The sequence below is a fragment of the Enhydra lutris genome, unplaced genomic scaffold (assembly GCF_002288905.1).
Source record: "Enhydra lutris kenyoni isolate GAN:26980312 unplaced genomic scaffold, ASM228890v2 scaffoldscaffold17, whole genome shotgun sequence".
NCBI classification, from domain to species: Eukaryota; Metazoa; Chordata; class Mammalia; order Carnivora; family Mustelidae; genus Enhydra; species Enhydra lutris.
Window position 1 is genome coordinate 19,543,616 of NW_019154101.1, and position 16,655 is coordinate 19,560,270.

At 37.8% G+C, this 16,655-nt stretch overlaps 1 protein-coding gene across 1 annotated transcript in view; it reads left to right on the forward strand.

Annotated features, from left to right (window-relative positions):
• Positions 1-16,655, forward strand: part of LOC111147665 (sodium/potassium transporting ATPase interacting 2) — a 998,919-nt gene that overhangs the window by 965,624 nt on the left and 16,640 nt on the right. The window contains exon 5 of the mRNA XM_022503870.1: positions 11,896-11,956. Coding sequence (XP_022359578.1) covers positions 11,896-11,956 — 61 coding nt within the window. The remainder of the gene's footprint in view (positions 1-11,895; positions 11,957-16,655) is intronic.

Below are 16,655 nucleotides of genomic sequence, written 5' to 3' on the forward strand. Positions count from 1 at the left end.
CTAGCTGTTACCTTGAAAAATAATCACTAGTCTTTCCTTTCCTACTTCCTGCGATATGAGGGGATTCGTTAGATGATTGGTTGTTTTGAGGTTTAAACACATAAAAATTAGAAACAAAATATACAAATACACTTACAGTTTTTCTAGTTTATATGTTCCCAATAATCCTGTTACCAGTAATTAATGAAATCGTTTCAGTCTGAGGTAGTTGATACAGTGTCTGGCACCCTCATATTGGCTATGACTTATACAGAAAGAAGATAATCTAGAATTTCTGTTGAGAAGGAGGTAATTCAAATGGAAAGGAAAAAGGGGTCAGTGAAGAACACCAATCAGAGCCAAGTTCTGATGCCAAGTTTATTCGATCCAACTAGATTATACTGCTGTACATGGATAGGGTTGACAGGCCTTTTAAAAGTAACAGTTTGGGGTGCCTGGGTGGCTCAGTGGGTTAAGCCGCTGCCTTCGGCTCAGGTCATGATCTCAGGGTCCTGGGATCGAGCCCCACATCGAGCTCTCTGCTCGGCAGGGAGCCTGCTTCCCTCTCTCTCTCTGTCTCTGCCTGCCTCTCTGTCTACTTGTGACCTCTCTCTGTCAAATAAATAAATAAAATCTTTAAAAATAAAAAAATAAAATAAAATAAAAGTAACAGTTTGATTCAGTTTTGTGCCTTTTAAAATTGCTTTGGGAAAAAAACTGGTCTTCAAACTTGTGTCTTCCCCAATCCATATCTTATTCTCCTTGGGGTTCTTTTGCTGTTACTACCTTCACTCTCATTCAACTTCTCCTGCCTCGTGTTGCAAGTACTTTGCTTTAGAAACAAGCTCCATTGAATGCTCCATAAAATACCTTTTCATAGAGCATAAAGCTTATTCCCACAGATGTCATGGTAAACGGACCAATTGCTCTAAGTTTCCCTTTTAACTATATTTTCAAACCCCAAATAATACATCTAAGTTTACCGTAGCATTTTGAAGCAACTTTTCTCTCTAGCTGATATATTCTGATATTTTCTCATTTTTTCCTTTCTTAGTACAGTGAGAGCTCTGTTCTTGTTGACACCGTTTTTCTGTAATTAACCACTAAATTATTTTTGATAATGGTGAATTTGTCATTTAGCAATCTCTTCTGACACTTGTTCTGCCAAAAGAAGAAAAAAATGCCTTATGAAAATTTGTCAAAGTTAGTTAACATTAACTCTTTCCTACATCCCACCACATGGCCAATCAGCCTGGGCCAAGGATTTCTCGTATATTATGAGAGTGTAGCATTGGCTTCCAAGCCATAGGGATATCCCAGCTGGCCGTGCCAAAACTTACATAGGGCCAGCAAGGCGCTTGAGGTCTGGTTTATAGTTTGCCTAATGAGATTCATGATTCTCAGTTATATTTCTTGACTCAACCCCTGTTTCTGTACCGAAACACCTAAATGGAAGTTGCCTTTTAACTGGTAAATGACAACTGGAATTGTCATTCCGGAAAGGTCTCCAGTGGGATCTCATTTAGTTAGTATCATCAGATGAAATTGGAAGGAATGACTTCTACCTAAGCCTTGTACCTACATATATCTGTATTATTCTAAAAATCCTAGATGACCCCAGATTCCTTGAGAAATGTGAACAAGACAGAATTTTAGAAACCAAAGATAATTTTTTTTGTTCTCCATTCCCAAAACATTAAATGGCCCACTGTATTTCATCAGAGTTACTTTAACAAGAAAAAATAGAGAATATTTACTACTCAAGCATGGGTGGATGTGTTCATTTTGTCCTTTGACAAATACTAATTTAACAGCTTATTTGCATAAGAGACATCTGAATGCACTTGCAATTTCTAAATCGTTATTTCTAAACAATGATAATTTACTCATTACTTCATTTTAAAATCTCTGAGGTGAAGTGACCACAGAGGTCATCTGGTCCTCAATGATGTTCCTAGGAAGCAGTCAACCATTAGCTTGCATTGGGAATTCTGTGTCATCATCATCACAAAGTTTACTGAGAACTTTCTATGATCCAGGAAGTTTCCTCATCCTGTCTCATTTCTCTGTCTCCCATCACAGTGTGGTTATAATTCCATTGGGTATTTCTCTTATTTATGATACCAGCATTGAACACCGTAAACATTTTGAGGAGAAGACCAGAAGGAAGTGGGGCTATTTGCCTCCCTAGTTCTAGATAAAGTATTTTCTTCAGATAACCTAGGACCACACTACTTCTATAGGCATGCTCCATTAATGACAAACTTGGATCATTACATCGTTGTTGTCCTTCCTCAAGAATTTTTAAGGGTTCCTGGGTGGCTCAGTTGGTTAAGTGACTGCCTTTCAGCTCAGGTCATGATTCCAGGATCCTGGGATCAAGCCCCACCTAGGGCTCCCTGCTCTGCGGGGGGGAGCCTGTTTCTCCCTCTGCCTGCCACTCTCCCTGCTTGTGTTCTCTCTCTCTGTCAAATAAATAAAATCTTAAAAAAAAAAGAAAAAAGAGTTTTTAAATATCCTATAGAGCCGGACTTAAGGTGAGACCCTAAAGCATGCCCATTGGAACTGGCCCTCAATTTTAAACTGATCTCTTTATCATTGCTCTTTTCAGAGTCCAGGTCTTTAATCAGACTCAGATCCAGTGTATAGTCTCCATATATAATATATAATATAGATATAATCTAGGATGTGATGTATTATTTCAGTTATAATCTCTCTCTCTCTCTCTCTATATATATATATATAAATAATCTCATGATGTCATTTATGATTTCATGATATATAATATTGTAATATGTGCTGCAGGACAAGGTGCATTATATATTCTACATTTTCCTTCTAATCTAGCCCCGCTAAAAAAGAAAAAAAATGTTAACATAGTTTTAGCGCCTTTTTAAAAGAGGTTCTTTTTGCAACTAATATTACAATTCATTTCTCCTCTCTTCAGAAGAATCTGGTCTTGTATTCCCATCTTCATCACTGGAGCAGCTTTCTCTCTCCAGTGAAATACAGTGAACATTGTTTGCTTTGTCTGCCAATGTTGACATACCTAAGTTGGGCTCATTTATTTCTGCATATGTCTTATTGTATCATTAATTTTGCTTTCAGTTCCCTATTATCTCTGAGCAAAAATTATGCTATTCGAACCATTTTCTCACAAAGAAATTTTGTACTTAATTTCTTTTTTTTGCTGGACAATATTAAATGTTTATATTTTACAGAACATTTTAAAACCACGTTTTCTTTCTCAAATGCTACATTATAATAAACCAGGATCCCTATTTTATGATATAATCTTATTTATAATTATGTAATTATGTAATCTAATTTTATATAAACAGTTTTACTTTTGAAATAGTAGGGTGTTGTTGATAGGTTGCTTTTTGCATTTCCCAATCACTTTCTTTTTTTTAATTGAGATATAATTAACATTTTAATGTATTAGTTTTAGGGATATGACATAATGCCAGTTGTTTTCAATGAACGGTTTTGGTTAAGGAGTTTTGTTATGGCTCCTACCCCCAAAACTGAAGGCATCTTGTGACAGCTCTATTGCATTAGACAGTATTTCTTTGATCATCTCCCAAACAGCATATGTAGAGAACAGTTGAACTATAACTCTCAATACAGTTTTTTAAAACTAATTTGATATTTAAACTCTGAAAGCAGTATTAACCATCATGACATTTGAATTTTATTAGTTGTCTTCTACCCCACCTGAATATCTTTTGCTCTGCCAACTTTACTAATCCATTTGGACTCACTTGAACTCAGATAACTTTTGGGTAAGTTGGACCTGAAGAAATCTTCCAGTCTCCAGAGGCCAGTTTATAATGGGAATTACTGGTTAAGCGAGCATTGGCATTTGGTTCAGTCCATTTCCCAGCCTTAAGTAGATAAGACAAGTTTGCATGTGCGTCTACTTTTATTTAATCTTTTAAAAAGTGTTTAATACAGTCATGCTTGATGATGCGGCACAATACCTAAAGGCTGGTATTAAGATATGTTTCTGATCCTCTGAAAAGCTTTTCTGACTCAGTAGGCTGTGAACATTCACAATAGCCCTAAAGGCAATCCTCCATGAGTTATTGTAGGTTGATAACTGCACCTGGATTATCCATAGCAAAGGAAATTTGCAACAAGCTTTCTAACAGTCCAGTCAGTGGAATAGTATGGGATAAGAATCATCTGGTGGGCAAGATAGATGATACACCAGCCCACATAAAAAATATTTCATATAAAAGACCTTCATTAATAACACTGATATAATCATATTAGAATCCTTTGCTGAAGCAATCTCAAATTATGTAAATGGAGTAAGATACAAAAGAGCAAGTAAAATCATTTGCAACTTAAAAGTATATTTTGTGAGGGCATAATATCCTTCCTTCAAATTCATATTACAAAAAGCATGGGCTTCTAGCATCTGAATTATGAACTCAGAACAAAAATAGATGATTTGATATAAATGAAATATAAAACTAATTTATCTGAGAAAGAGATAATTGCAAATAAAAATGTAGTGTTTCCTATTTCCCATCTCCAACCCCAGACCAAAAAGAGTGTTAAACGGTGATTCTATACAGTATCAACATTAAAAACTATTGTAGCCTTCTCTGTTGGCCTAAGGGCTCGGAATTAAAATGTGTCTCTGTACTTAAGAAAACAAATATACCTACCATGTTTACATATATTTGCAAATTTAGAAATTATATTACAAGTGTTTTTACCATAAATAATAGTTGCCTAAAATACAGTACTTAATTAGACTTTTCACTGTGAGATAATGGCAGATCACAATTATGTGAAATAATGCAGAGAGAGCCTGTATACCCTTTACCCAGTTTCCCCCCATGGTAACATCTTGCAAAACTATAGGGTATCACCATGAGGGTAGTAATGTTGATACAGTCAGGGTGATGAACGGCTATGACCAAAAGGATCCTTCCAGCTGCCTCTTTATGACCACGTCCACTTCTCTGTGACTCCAACCTAACTTAGTCCTGGCAAGGACTAATCTGTTCTCCATTTCTATATTTTGTCATGCTGAGAATGTTATATAAATGGAATCATACATGTAATATATAACCTTTTTGGGATTTTTTTCACCCAGCATAATTCTATGGAAATTCATACAGGTTGCTACCCATATCAGTAGTACCTTCCTTTTATTGCTGAGGAATATTCCATGATGCGGACACACCACTGTTTGTCTAACTATTCACCCACTGAAGGACGTCTGGATTGTGACCAGTTTTTGCCTGTTATGGATAAAGCTGTTGTAGACATTAGTGTACAGTTGTTCATGTGAACATGTCTTCATTCCTTTGCAGTAAATGGCCAGGAAAGCAATTGCAGGGTTGTATTGTAGTTATATGTTTAGTTGTTAAAGAAACCCACAAGCTGTTTTTTCAGAACAGTGTACATAAATATTGCCGTCTTTCTGCTTCCAAGATTTTTGTCTCTGATTTTTCAAATTTTGACTGTCATGTGTCTTACTTGGTGTCAATGTCTTTGGCTTATCCCATTTGGGCTTCACCCAGCTTCTTGGACATGTAACTTCACATCTTTTGTCAAATTTATGAAGTTTCTGCCCACTACTCTTTTTAGTACTTTTTCAGTATGCTCTCTTTTGCTTTTATTTCAGGACCTCAATAATACAAATGTGAGCTGTTTTATTATAATCTCGAGGGTCCCTGAAACTCTGTTCATTTTTTTTCAACCTACTTTTTTCTCTCTGGTCCACATCAGATCTATCTTCAAGTTCATGGATTCCTTTCCATTCTGGAGTTGAGTTATTCTGGTATTATTTTTGTTATTGCATATTTTTCAGCTCTAAATTTTCAGTTTGGTTCTTCTTTAGGTCTTCTGTTTCTTTGCTGAGACTGTGACTTAAATTTATTTCAGATGTGTTCATAATTACTTATCGAAGCATTTTTATGATAGCTACTTTAAAATATCTGTCAGACAGGTAATTCTAACATCTCCATCATCCAGCTCTGTGTCATCTTCCACTGATTGTCTTTTTTCACTCAGTTTGAGATCCTCTTTATTAGCATGTTGAGTACTTTAAATCAAAACATGGACATTTGGGATATTATATTTTGAGACTCTAGGTCTTTCTTAAACTTCCTGTATTAGCTGGGTTCTTCTGATACTGCTTTGGCAGGGGAGGGAGGATGCACACTCATTACTGCCAAGTGGGATAGAAGTCCAGGTTCTCCACTCAACCTTCTTTGAAAACAAAGTAGGGAAGGGCCTCTCATTAAGGCAGGAGACAGTGGAAACTCCTGCTCCCCATGTGGCCTTCACCGATCTCTGTGGCTGGGAGGGGTATCAGTGCCTTGTTACTGCTCCGAGATTACTTTGACACCATGGAGGCAGAGGATTACCTTCCTTACTGCTGAGCATTAGTAAAAATCCTGATTCTCCACTAGATCTCCCCAACACTCCCTGAGGAGGGTTTTTCAGGTTTTTCAGTACCTCCTTACTACAGAGTGAGGCTAGAATTCTAGATTCCCCTTGTGGTCTTTACCTGATATTAGGGAAAAGGTCTTCCTCCTTCCTGACAGGAAAGCAAGTTTAGCTTTCTGCCTGACATCTCAGACACTCCAGCATGGTGATGGGAGGAGTCGGCCCTCCACTCTTTGCGGCTGTGGTTGAGGAAAGGGATACAGATTTTTCTGTGGTGTTGAATAAAGAAGAGCTATTATTGTCTTAAAATTTTGTCTTACTAGGCTGTCCCTTTCCTGGTCCTTTGGCTTTTATTAGGGTTTTTAGATGTGTGCGTGTTGGGATTTCTGAATTGTGAATTTCTTCAGCTCCAGGTCTGCTATATATAAAAAGAAAGAAATATAGGGAACTCATTCCCATGTTTTTCCTTGGCTCTTAAGATTCCTGGCTAGTCTACATTCTTTCCACTTTTCAGAATCTTCCTATGTTCATTATACATAAAATTTCCTGGTTTTTTCAGTTGTAGTTATTGGGAGAGTTAGGGACAACTATGTGTACTCCAACTTCCTGGAAAGAGAAATCCAGGAGATAGTATATTAAACACTAAGGTTGTTACATTTTCAATTACTACAATTGAATCTTTTTAAATACTTACCAAAAGGCTTTGGTTTCCTCTTATCTATTAGCTTCTAAGTGAGTTTCTGGGACATGCAATCATAATTTGGTTTGCAGATACAAAAAAGAATTTTAATCTGATTAGTTATAGAGAGAAAATATGATTTCCTTTCAGCAAGTAATGATATCAAGATGATATGAATTTCCTATCAGGTGAATTAGAAATGAACAAATCATATTAGATGTATCAAGGTGAAAAGATGAATTAAAAAAAAAAGATTTAGGCTTAGCTCTGCTTTGAATGCCAAAGACTAAAACAACTGGAATATTTCATTTTTTTAAAATAAGTGGACAATTAAATGTTTGCTTAATATAACACCAGTTGTATCTTTCATCATTATTCTAGTTATCTTTAAATTAAGAAAATAAAACAATTTTATTTTAATTCCATGTACTTGGATCTGCTTTGACAACATGGATTACTCTTCTCTAACTTGTGCACCATTATTGTCTTCCCATCGCCCAAAGTCCTCTAAACCAGGCTGCTTACTCCTCCTTAAGCATAATCCACATCTTCCAGAGTTTTCCTGAGTTCTGCTTGAAAGACATCCTCGCCTTTCCCCTCATTATTCCCTCTCAAAGCTCTCCCATTTCTCAAGCTCTTGTTTCCAAAATGCCAACCCTGCAACCTATCCTGGGAATGGATTGCCTGTTCTTCGGGGACACCATACTTTAATTCAGTCTTAAAGGATAAGTTAGAGTTACTCAGAGGTGCCAGTGTGAGTAGGGATGGCAGGGAGGTATAGGACATGCATATGCTTTGTTGGCAGAGTGGGTTAATGAATTAAAGAACAGAATGAAACCACCTCATGTAGATTGGCAGACTACCAACAGCTTACTTACTATTGGCACCAAGTCCAAGACTAGGAGTAGTGGGAAATGAGGCTAGGAGGTAGCTAAGAATCACATTAGGAAGGATTTGTATTCCATGAAAATTTTTCTACTTTATGAGTAAAAGATGAGGTGCTTCTTTCTCTTTTTTTAAGGTTAAGCTTACTCTTTTAATCTTTTTGAAGTGCATGAGGTTTTAAAATTTTTTATTTAAATTCAATTTAGTTAATATATACCGTATTATTAGTTTCAAGGGTAGAGTTCAGCTTTCATACAACACCCAGTGCCCATTTCATCAAGTGCCCCCCTTAATACCTACCACCCAGTTACCCCATCCCCCCACCCACCTCCCCTCCAGCAACCCTCAGTTTGTTTCCTAGAGTTAAGAGTCTCTTATGATTTGCACCCCTCTCTGTTTTCATCTTTTATTTTTTCCTTCCCTTCTCCTATGTTCATCTGTTTTGTTTCTTAATTCCACACTTGAGTGAAATCATATGTTGTTTGTCTTTCTCTGATTAACTTATTTCAGTTAGCATAATACCCTCTAGTTCCATCCACATTATTGCAAATGGCAAGATTTCGTTCTTCTTGATGGCTCAGTAATTCTCCCTTACATGTGTGACATGTATGTATGTTTGTGTGTATGTATGTATGTATGTATGTATGTGTGTGTGTATATATATATATATATATATATATATATATATATCACATCTTCTTTATCCATGAAGATGAGGTGCTTCTTAAGTGTATTGTGTAGAAAATGACATAGTTAGATTTGCAATTTAATACATACCCAAGGCCTTCCAATCATAGCCCTAATCTGCCTTCCCAGCTTCTATTTCCATTGCTCTAGTATGGGATCCCCAAATTCTCAGATCCAACTACAGGCTTTTCTCTGAACACAACCCACACCTCTCCCACTTGATGAACATACTCCAGAAAAGCAAGATCCATCATCTCTCCCCCACAAAAATACATATGACATTCTTCCAATGGTGGTTGTGGGAATTAGTGAGCTAATGCATGAAAATATGCAGTTCACTGTTTGTCACTAAGTACGCATTCAGTCGTCTCCCTTCCTCATAACACTTACCTTAATCTACCTCACATTATAATTATATGCATATACCAGCCACAGAATTGCACATTCCTTGAAGATAGGACTGCATCTAAAACAGTGGCTCTAACTTGGGGAAATTTCGTCCTTTAAGGGACATGTGGCAATGTCTGCAGACATTTGAGATTGTCTCAGTTGTCAACTGGATTGATTGTAGGCTGTTACTGCTTAAGCATCCTATAATTCACAACAAACCCTACAAGAAAGTTTACCCAACCCAGATGTCAATGGTGCCAAGGTTGAGAAACTCTGGCTTAGTTTGTCTTTGCAGCCCACATAGCAATTACAGGAGTTACACATTATAAGAAGCATTCAGAGTTGTTACGAATGATTTGAAGCCTCTTTCTGTAGGTAAACTTTATAAATTGCTATGGAGTAAAAATTAAATTATAAATTTCTGTGGTATAGGAAACATGTAAGATAACAAAGGCTTATGAGTCTTGATTAATTGGGGGGAAACTAATTTCCATTTGTATTTAGAGGTGACCAATTTAAAAGCTAAAGTTCTCTTAATCAGCAAGCTTTTGTAATGAAATGCAGCAGGATTTACTTTTATATCAAAGGCACTCCCCGATAGTTAAAGAATGCAACCGAACACAATTAAAAGATCACCGGTAAGCAGAATACAGTGCCTGGCTGCATTCTGGGAGACCAGTACACTTAATAATCCAGGATCTAGTGACACTTTAATGAGAAGTTTAAATTTATTGGTCCTGAATCTCAGAATTTATCAAGGCTCTCTACCTAGACTTTCATTTAGAAGTAATGAAGTGATGAGTGAAAATCAAAAGAAAAGTTTGTGACTGGGAAAAGGTTGCTTCATAGATAATTCAAGTAGTAAGTATTTAAAACTGAAAAGAAGAGATAAATTATTGATAAATGGAGAGCATTTAGCCAAGGATGGTCATGACTTCCAACGGAGGAAGGAAAGGAGCTGCAAAGGCAGTACCCAGGGGATTTAATCAAAGCCACAGCCTCTTTAACTAGCCACAGTCAGATGCAAACACTAGTGACAGAGTACCCGGGGACCAACTCACTCCATGATTAGAGCATTTTCATGGATCCTGGTGGATCAAAGATTAAGAAGTGTTAGTATTGCCTATTTTTCCAGTACCTATGAAAATTTCAAATTACTATGTCATTTTGTTTGATCAAAAAAAACCTTAGCTGAAGCGAAATCTCTAATTCCACCTTGTCCTCTAAACATAAGCCTGTAAAAACAACAATCCTGATGATTCTATCCTATAAGGAAAGAGTTCTTACTACCACTTTTTTATTGCCCATAGCAACATATAATTTAAAGAGAAAAATGCTGATTTGATGATTTTTCTAAGATATGTTTTGTTTGTTTGTTTGTTTGTTTTTTAAGAAAACTAACTTAATATATTAGTGGTTTCTTACGTAGCTCTCCATTATGTGTACTGCTTCAGAAACTACATTCAGGGGGTGGAAAAGGACAGGAGTTCACATTCCCACTCAACCTGGATGTAGAAACAAAAGCCCTTGAAAATTATTTTGCAGGGGTCTTCTTCCTCATCCATTCCTCCCCTAAGCAGGGTCACCACTGTTTTATCCCAAGCTGGTTCTCTTTGGAAGAGAACTAGAATCTGCCAGAATATGCTTTTCTCCCTCAAATCCAATATTAGAGATTTTCTAAAGTTCCTCTTTTAACCGGACCCCTCTTTGTCTCCAGACAATACTACGCTCATTAAATACCTATCAGCGTACCCTCTCGCTTAAAGTGTTCCACTCACATCTTCCAGAGAGATCTGTCAGCTAATGAAAAACAACTTCATTGGGCTTCTCACAGCATCTCCTTCTTGCCCTACCTTAGCTTCCTGCAGGAAGACTGCAGGATTTCCTGATGTTCCCTTCCCCAGGCCAAATAGTGTCCCAACTATTGACATATATGGTCAGTTCTCATCCAGATCAATGCCTTCCTGAAATGTCATTGAGAATAATCTTCATCACTGTTCCATCCTTTAAGGATTCCCCCAAGCAAGAATATTTTGGGAAAAATGCCACTATCTGGAAATTATATAAGTTTTCATATTTTCACCAGCACTCACAATTTCACTAAATAAATATTACAATGATATGAAGAAATACAAAACCACTCCATGTGAGGGGCTAGATATCAAGGAACTTCGCTGTTCCCCTTAATAATTTCAGTGAGCAAGGACTTCTCCGACCATAGAGACCTTTGTGCAGAATGTTTCAGAAAGGATGATGTGATGTGTGCCATCCCAAATTCAATGCATCGTGACAGGTCTTAGCTACAGGTATCCACCCCATTGCTTCTCTGTAACATGTCATCCTAATCGTGTTTCATATGCTCTGGTTCCTGGTACAGGTCTAAATAAGGGCTTTTCTTACTTACAAAGCATCCGTGCAGCATACCACAAAATCTTAATATTTATCCCTCAAAACATTTTTCTAATAGTCGGTGAGAGTCCAATTTTAGGATCTAAGGCTCTTGGCTAACGTAAGTTAATTAGAAGTTGATTGGCACAAGTGCAAATGTTATCCCATTAATAAGTGACCATAACTTTTTCTCCTGTACCTAAAATCACTTGTTTTAGATTGCCTGGCAGTTAACAAATCTTACACATAAACGCAGCTCAGAGAAAAAGGAGCGATGTACAGATTTACAAGGAAGATAGACATCACTTGAATCAAGAATCCACAACGGAGTCAAGATTCAGTATGAGGGACCATCATTTTGGAGCACTGTATCTAGCTAGTCACCAACTGCCTGCCTTTGGAAAGCCACTCCCCCAGGGAGGTCCAGTCCGCTGCCTTTGCCTCCTGTCTAAAGCATCTTTGTTTTGTTTCAGCTGGCAGGGTTCATCTACGCCTGTTATGTTGTGAAATGTATAACTGAAGAAGAGGACAGCTGTAAGTATTAAAGCCCTATTCTGTTTCTTTCAAGTTCAAAGCATCTCCTTTACTGCCTCCTACCTAGCCTTCCTACTTCTCAGACAATATCCTCCAACACATCTTTGGAACAGGGAATAAGCCTTTTGTATCCATCGGACTAAAGTGTTTTCATAAAAGATCCAGCATATTGAAAAAATGGAGAAGCACCCATTTTGAAAATATGTTACTTTCATTTCATTAAAGGTATTTTTTAAAGAAATGTTTCTCTTATAACAATTCTAGTAGAGAATAAAGAGGAAATTGAAGATGGAAATGGTTTCTAAGTGTGGTTAATTTGACTGCTTTCTTTTTATAAACCCTTATTGATTATTGATACCTAATCAGCTTCACCCAGGACTAAAATTCTCAGCAATCAACAATTTGGAATAGTTCCTAAAATTTTCAAGAACTGACCTCAGATTAATTCAAGAAATGTGTTTTCAGGAAACCAAATGTTCATATTTCCTTTTTGTTCCTACAATTTGATGCAAATAGTTGTAACTCTCTGTCAGAGTCTCAGTATTGAGGCCTATTGGTTAATCCAGAGTTTAGATGCCGATACCCTCTTCCAAGCCTCCAAGTGGTTCCACTGTGTTTGAATCTTCTAAACATGGCAGATGGAAGGTTTCACTCCTTCCTGGCCCCGCTAAGGATCTGAAATGGGAGGACTGGAAAAATACTTCTATGCTCATGGTACTATCATGGATAGTTGCTTAGGCAGCTATATTTACTCTGAGGAAAAAATTAGAGCTGGGCATCTTTTTTCTTTTTTCTGGTTTCTAAAAATATTCATAATGATTGGGATTTCAAGACAAAGGATGAGATCTATTGCTCTGCAAAGGAAAATTTGAGGAAAAATTCCAAAGAGAAATATGTGTTTCTTCTTCACTTTCCAATCATACTAGAAAGGAGGAAGCAGTATCAGGTCATTAATTTAGAGGAGGTACTTTTTCAATCATAGTAATACATGATGTAAAATCGGGAATACACAGCACATAGTTTGTTATTTTGTGTGTTAAAAGAAATGATGGTCCTGTCACTAAAAACAGCATTTGTGTAACACTCATCAATATGTCAAGTGTTATGTCAGGCTTTGGAAATTTTAAGATTAGTAATACACAAGCTTTTACCTCTAGGAATTTACCATCTAGTAGGGAAAAACAAACATGTGAACATGTAAGTATAACAAAACTCTGTAGAGTGTATATTGTGGAGAGATGAGACAGGAACCAGGAATGGTTTCATTGAGAAAGACACTCTTGAGTGTGATCTTCAAAGGTGAATAGATATTGTTGGGTCACTGATAAGAGTAAGGTGATCTGAGGCAAAAGATAATAAAGTACCACGACACATCACAGTCTGCCATGTTAGGGGCAGAGCTGCCAGATTAATATGACTGAGTTGTATCTGTATTTCCAGAGAAGATCGGAAAAGAGAGCACGAGGGAGTCAGTAGACAAACGGTCATGCCAGAGTAAGGACTTTGGACTTCATTTTGCATAGCATGACGGCAAATCAACTGGCAGGTAGTTTATGAAAAATGAATAACATAATCAGGAATGTGCTTTAGAAAAATCACATTGGTATCAACATGAAAGAAAGTCTTTGATGAGGGACAAGATGAGGGAAAGGGAGTCTAGTTAGGACATCATGAAAATGAGAGATATGAGATGATGAAGGTCTGGACATCTCTGTATTAGAGATGGAACAGCTAGATCTGGTAAGAAACATGCTAAAAGGAAGTAGTTCCTTGGTGATGGATGCATACTATGTAAGAGAAGGACTGACAGATTCCTGGGTTTCTGGTAAGAATGAATGGATAAATGGAAATGTCATTTGAGGAAAGTAGAATGGGGATGTGACAACTGGTTCCGTTTAGACAGGTCGAGACTGAGAAGCCTAATGAATGCACATGAGAAGATATCTCACAAGCATTTGTCTTATGCACAAAAGCCTTATTCAAAGATTAGGGAGGGTAATAGATGTATACATTTTAAAATATATGGACTCTACAACTGGTGTGAGTTCATTCAAATATTATCATTTTGTGTCTTTGTGCCAACTCCTTGGTGAAGGGCAAGTCCAAATTTCATATGGGAATTGAGCTTTCCTTAAACTATAATGTTTGATTTCATTTTACAATGATATCAGTGCATTTTCATCTTCAGAAAATACTGACACACAAAACCTCCTGGACAGATAATCAGTATCTCTCCAGAAGAGTACCTCCCAAAGGGGATCCCAGAAATGCCAGTTCCATAAGATATACTGCTCAGAAAGATTCCAAAGCCAAGTAAGTTTGATACTAAAAATGTAGGATGTGCATTTACATATTAACAACTCCAAGGGCTTTGTGGTAAAGTATGTTTGATTTTTCCTAATCTACAATGTTGTTTTAACCATACTACTTGGGTGAGGCCGGATGCAAATCAAAACAAGAAACTAGAAAGATTTCTACAGTTTTATAATGCTCACAGTTCCCCAGGAAGAACACAGCACACCATACAAGGCCATTGGGAAGGGTCATGAAGCAGAGAGAGAGGGCAGAACTGTTAGCCAAGCACCTTTATTATGATTTCCTCAGAAAGGTCTAGGCAAGGCAGCATAAACAGGTTTAGGGTTGGCTAGCTAAGTTGGAACCCTTGTTTACTGTGACTATGCGAGGAGATGGTCTGGGGGCACCTAAATTCTCCAGATGTTTTAAGCAAGCAAGGGTTGACTTGGGAATAACCAGTGGTCATTTTGTAGATGTGAAAGCATTAAGTTACAGAAATCAGAAGTATAGTTAATATCCTGACATTTGAACACAGAACACTTCTTCGTAAGAAATCCTAATAGTCCAGAGAATTAGAAGGCTGAGGAACTCAGTTTAGGGAATTCCAACCTCTGTCAAGTTTTGGCCAAAGCAATGTAAATCCAAGAGGATATGAAGTCACAAACATCTTTTGGAAGGTTAGGTTTCTATTTCAAGCATCTAATAAACTATTTTCCAAAAAACTCCAAAAAATAGTGCTTATATCGTTATGTGTAATTTAACCATGGCCCCTTACCTGCCTTTATTAATACAAGTCCCAAGTAGAATCCTCATAAACAAGTTTTTCAATTTAGTCTTTTTGCTCAGTGGTTTACATGAACTACTCGTCTATTTGTATACCCAAAAAGACTGATCCTTACCTTAGATATTTGTGGGACCCCTAACAAGCCCAGAGGAGATGCTCATTTGGGCCAGTTCTGTATCTGACTAGTTCATTTACGGTAGTCCTTTACATACAGGAGTAAATTGTGAGTATTCGTTGAACACGATGTTTTGGATTGATAGTTCCCTTGTATTTTTGCTTTTGCTATTTGTCTGTATGGTCACCTGTAGACACTGCCTAAATCCTCAGGTTGTAAATTTCTGTCTAATTTTTGGTAATCATATTCTAGAGAAAAATCTTTTGATCTCTTAAAAGCATTCTGGCTTGGCAAAAAAGAATAAATGCTCTCAGAAAGTAAGGCCTGAAGTATGGGAGAAGTTTATTGTATGTGTAAACAGAGAAGGGGGCTCGGGACGTGTCCATTCTTACCTGCTATGGATCTGCAAAGGAACATTCAGTTAGCAGCAGACTGTCAGGAGGCCGTGCTAGCCACCTGCTTTCCAAATTGGACAAGTTTTCACTCCTAAGAGCCTCATGAAGAACAGAGGACAGTTTTAGTTCTATAACTTTGCTGAAAACAGGCAGTAGAGTAAGAGATAAGGACCCAATTTTGGAAACTGGAAAACTAAGGTATTCTTGACGTCAATACAGAGCTGACCAGCTATGTGTTCCATTTTGATGTTGAGGTCTTAGTCGCCAGGGGAGCCGGGGAGCTGTAGGACCAGAAGCCTCCAAGGAAACTATGGAAAGGGTTTAGGTTCCAGAAGCAAACTCTGCCACTTCACTGCATGAAATAGCCATCCGTCATCAGTGAGCTAGAGGGAGTTAGACCGTAGGCACACCAAATGCCTGAGAATTTGTTTCCTTATTTCTCCTTTCAAACAGGATCTCATTTACTTTTGTGAAGCCCAGCTCAACAGATAGGTAGAAAGATGAGAGATAAATAGGTAAGATCGGTAGATATGCTTTAGGACAAAAGTGTTTTGGTTTCCAGTGAAAAAGCCTGGACCTTGAAGTTTACATCTCCGGCCCTTCAGTTCTGGAAGCCAGACGCACAGCCTGACAGGCCGGCAGCGGGCAAACGCACAGGACAGCACTGCCATCTGCTGTGCCTTCCTGGAGACAGCGACAGCCCTTGGAGCAGAGCTGCTTCCTGGCAGCAGGAAGACGGGGGGACTCTGCACCCCCCTCCCCCGTATAGTAGTCTCCTAGGGCTGCAATAATAATATACCACAGACTGGGTGGCTTAAACAACACAAATTTATTTTCTCACAGTCCTTGATGCTAGTCCAAGATCAAATTATTGATAGGTTTGCTTTAAGCCTCTGTCCTGGCTTCTCACTCTGTCCTCACAGGACCTTCACTCTCTGTGGACGTACCCCTGGTGTCTCTTCCTCTTTTTCTTCTTTTTTTTAGATTTTTATTTATTTATTTGAGAGAGAGAGAGAGAGCTTGTGTGCAAACATGGAGGAGGGACAGAGGGAAAAGCAGAGTCCCCTGTGAGTGGGAAATTCCAACAAGGGACTCAATCCCAGGACCCTG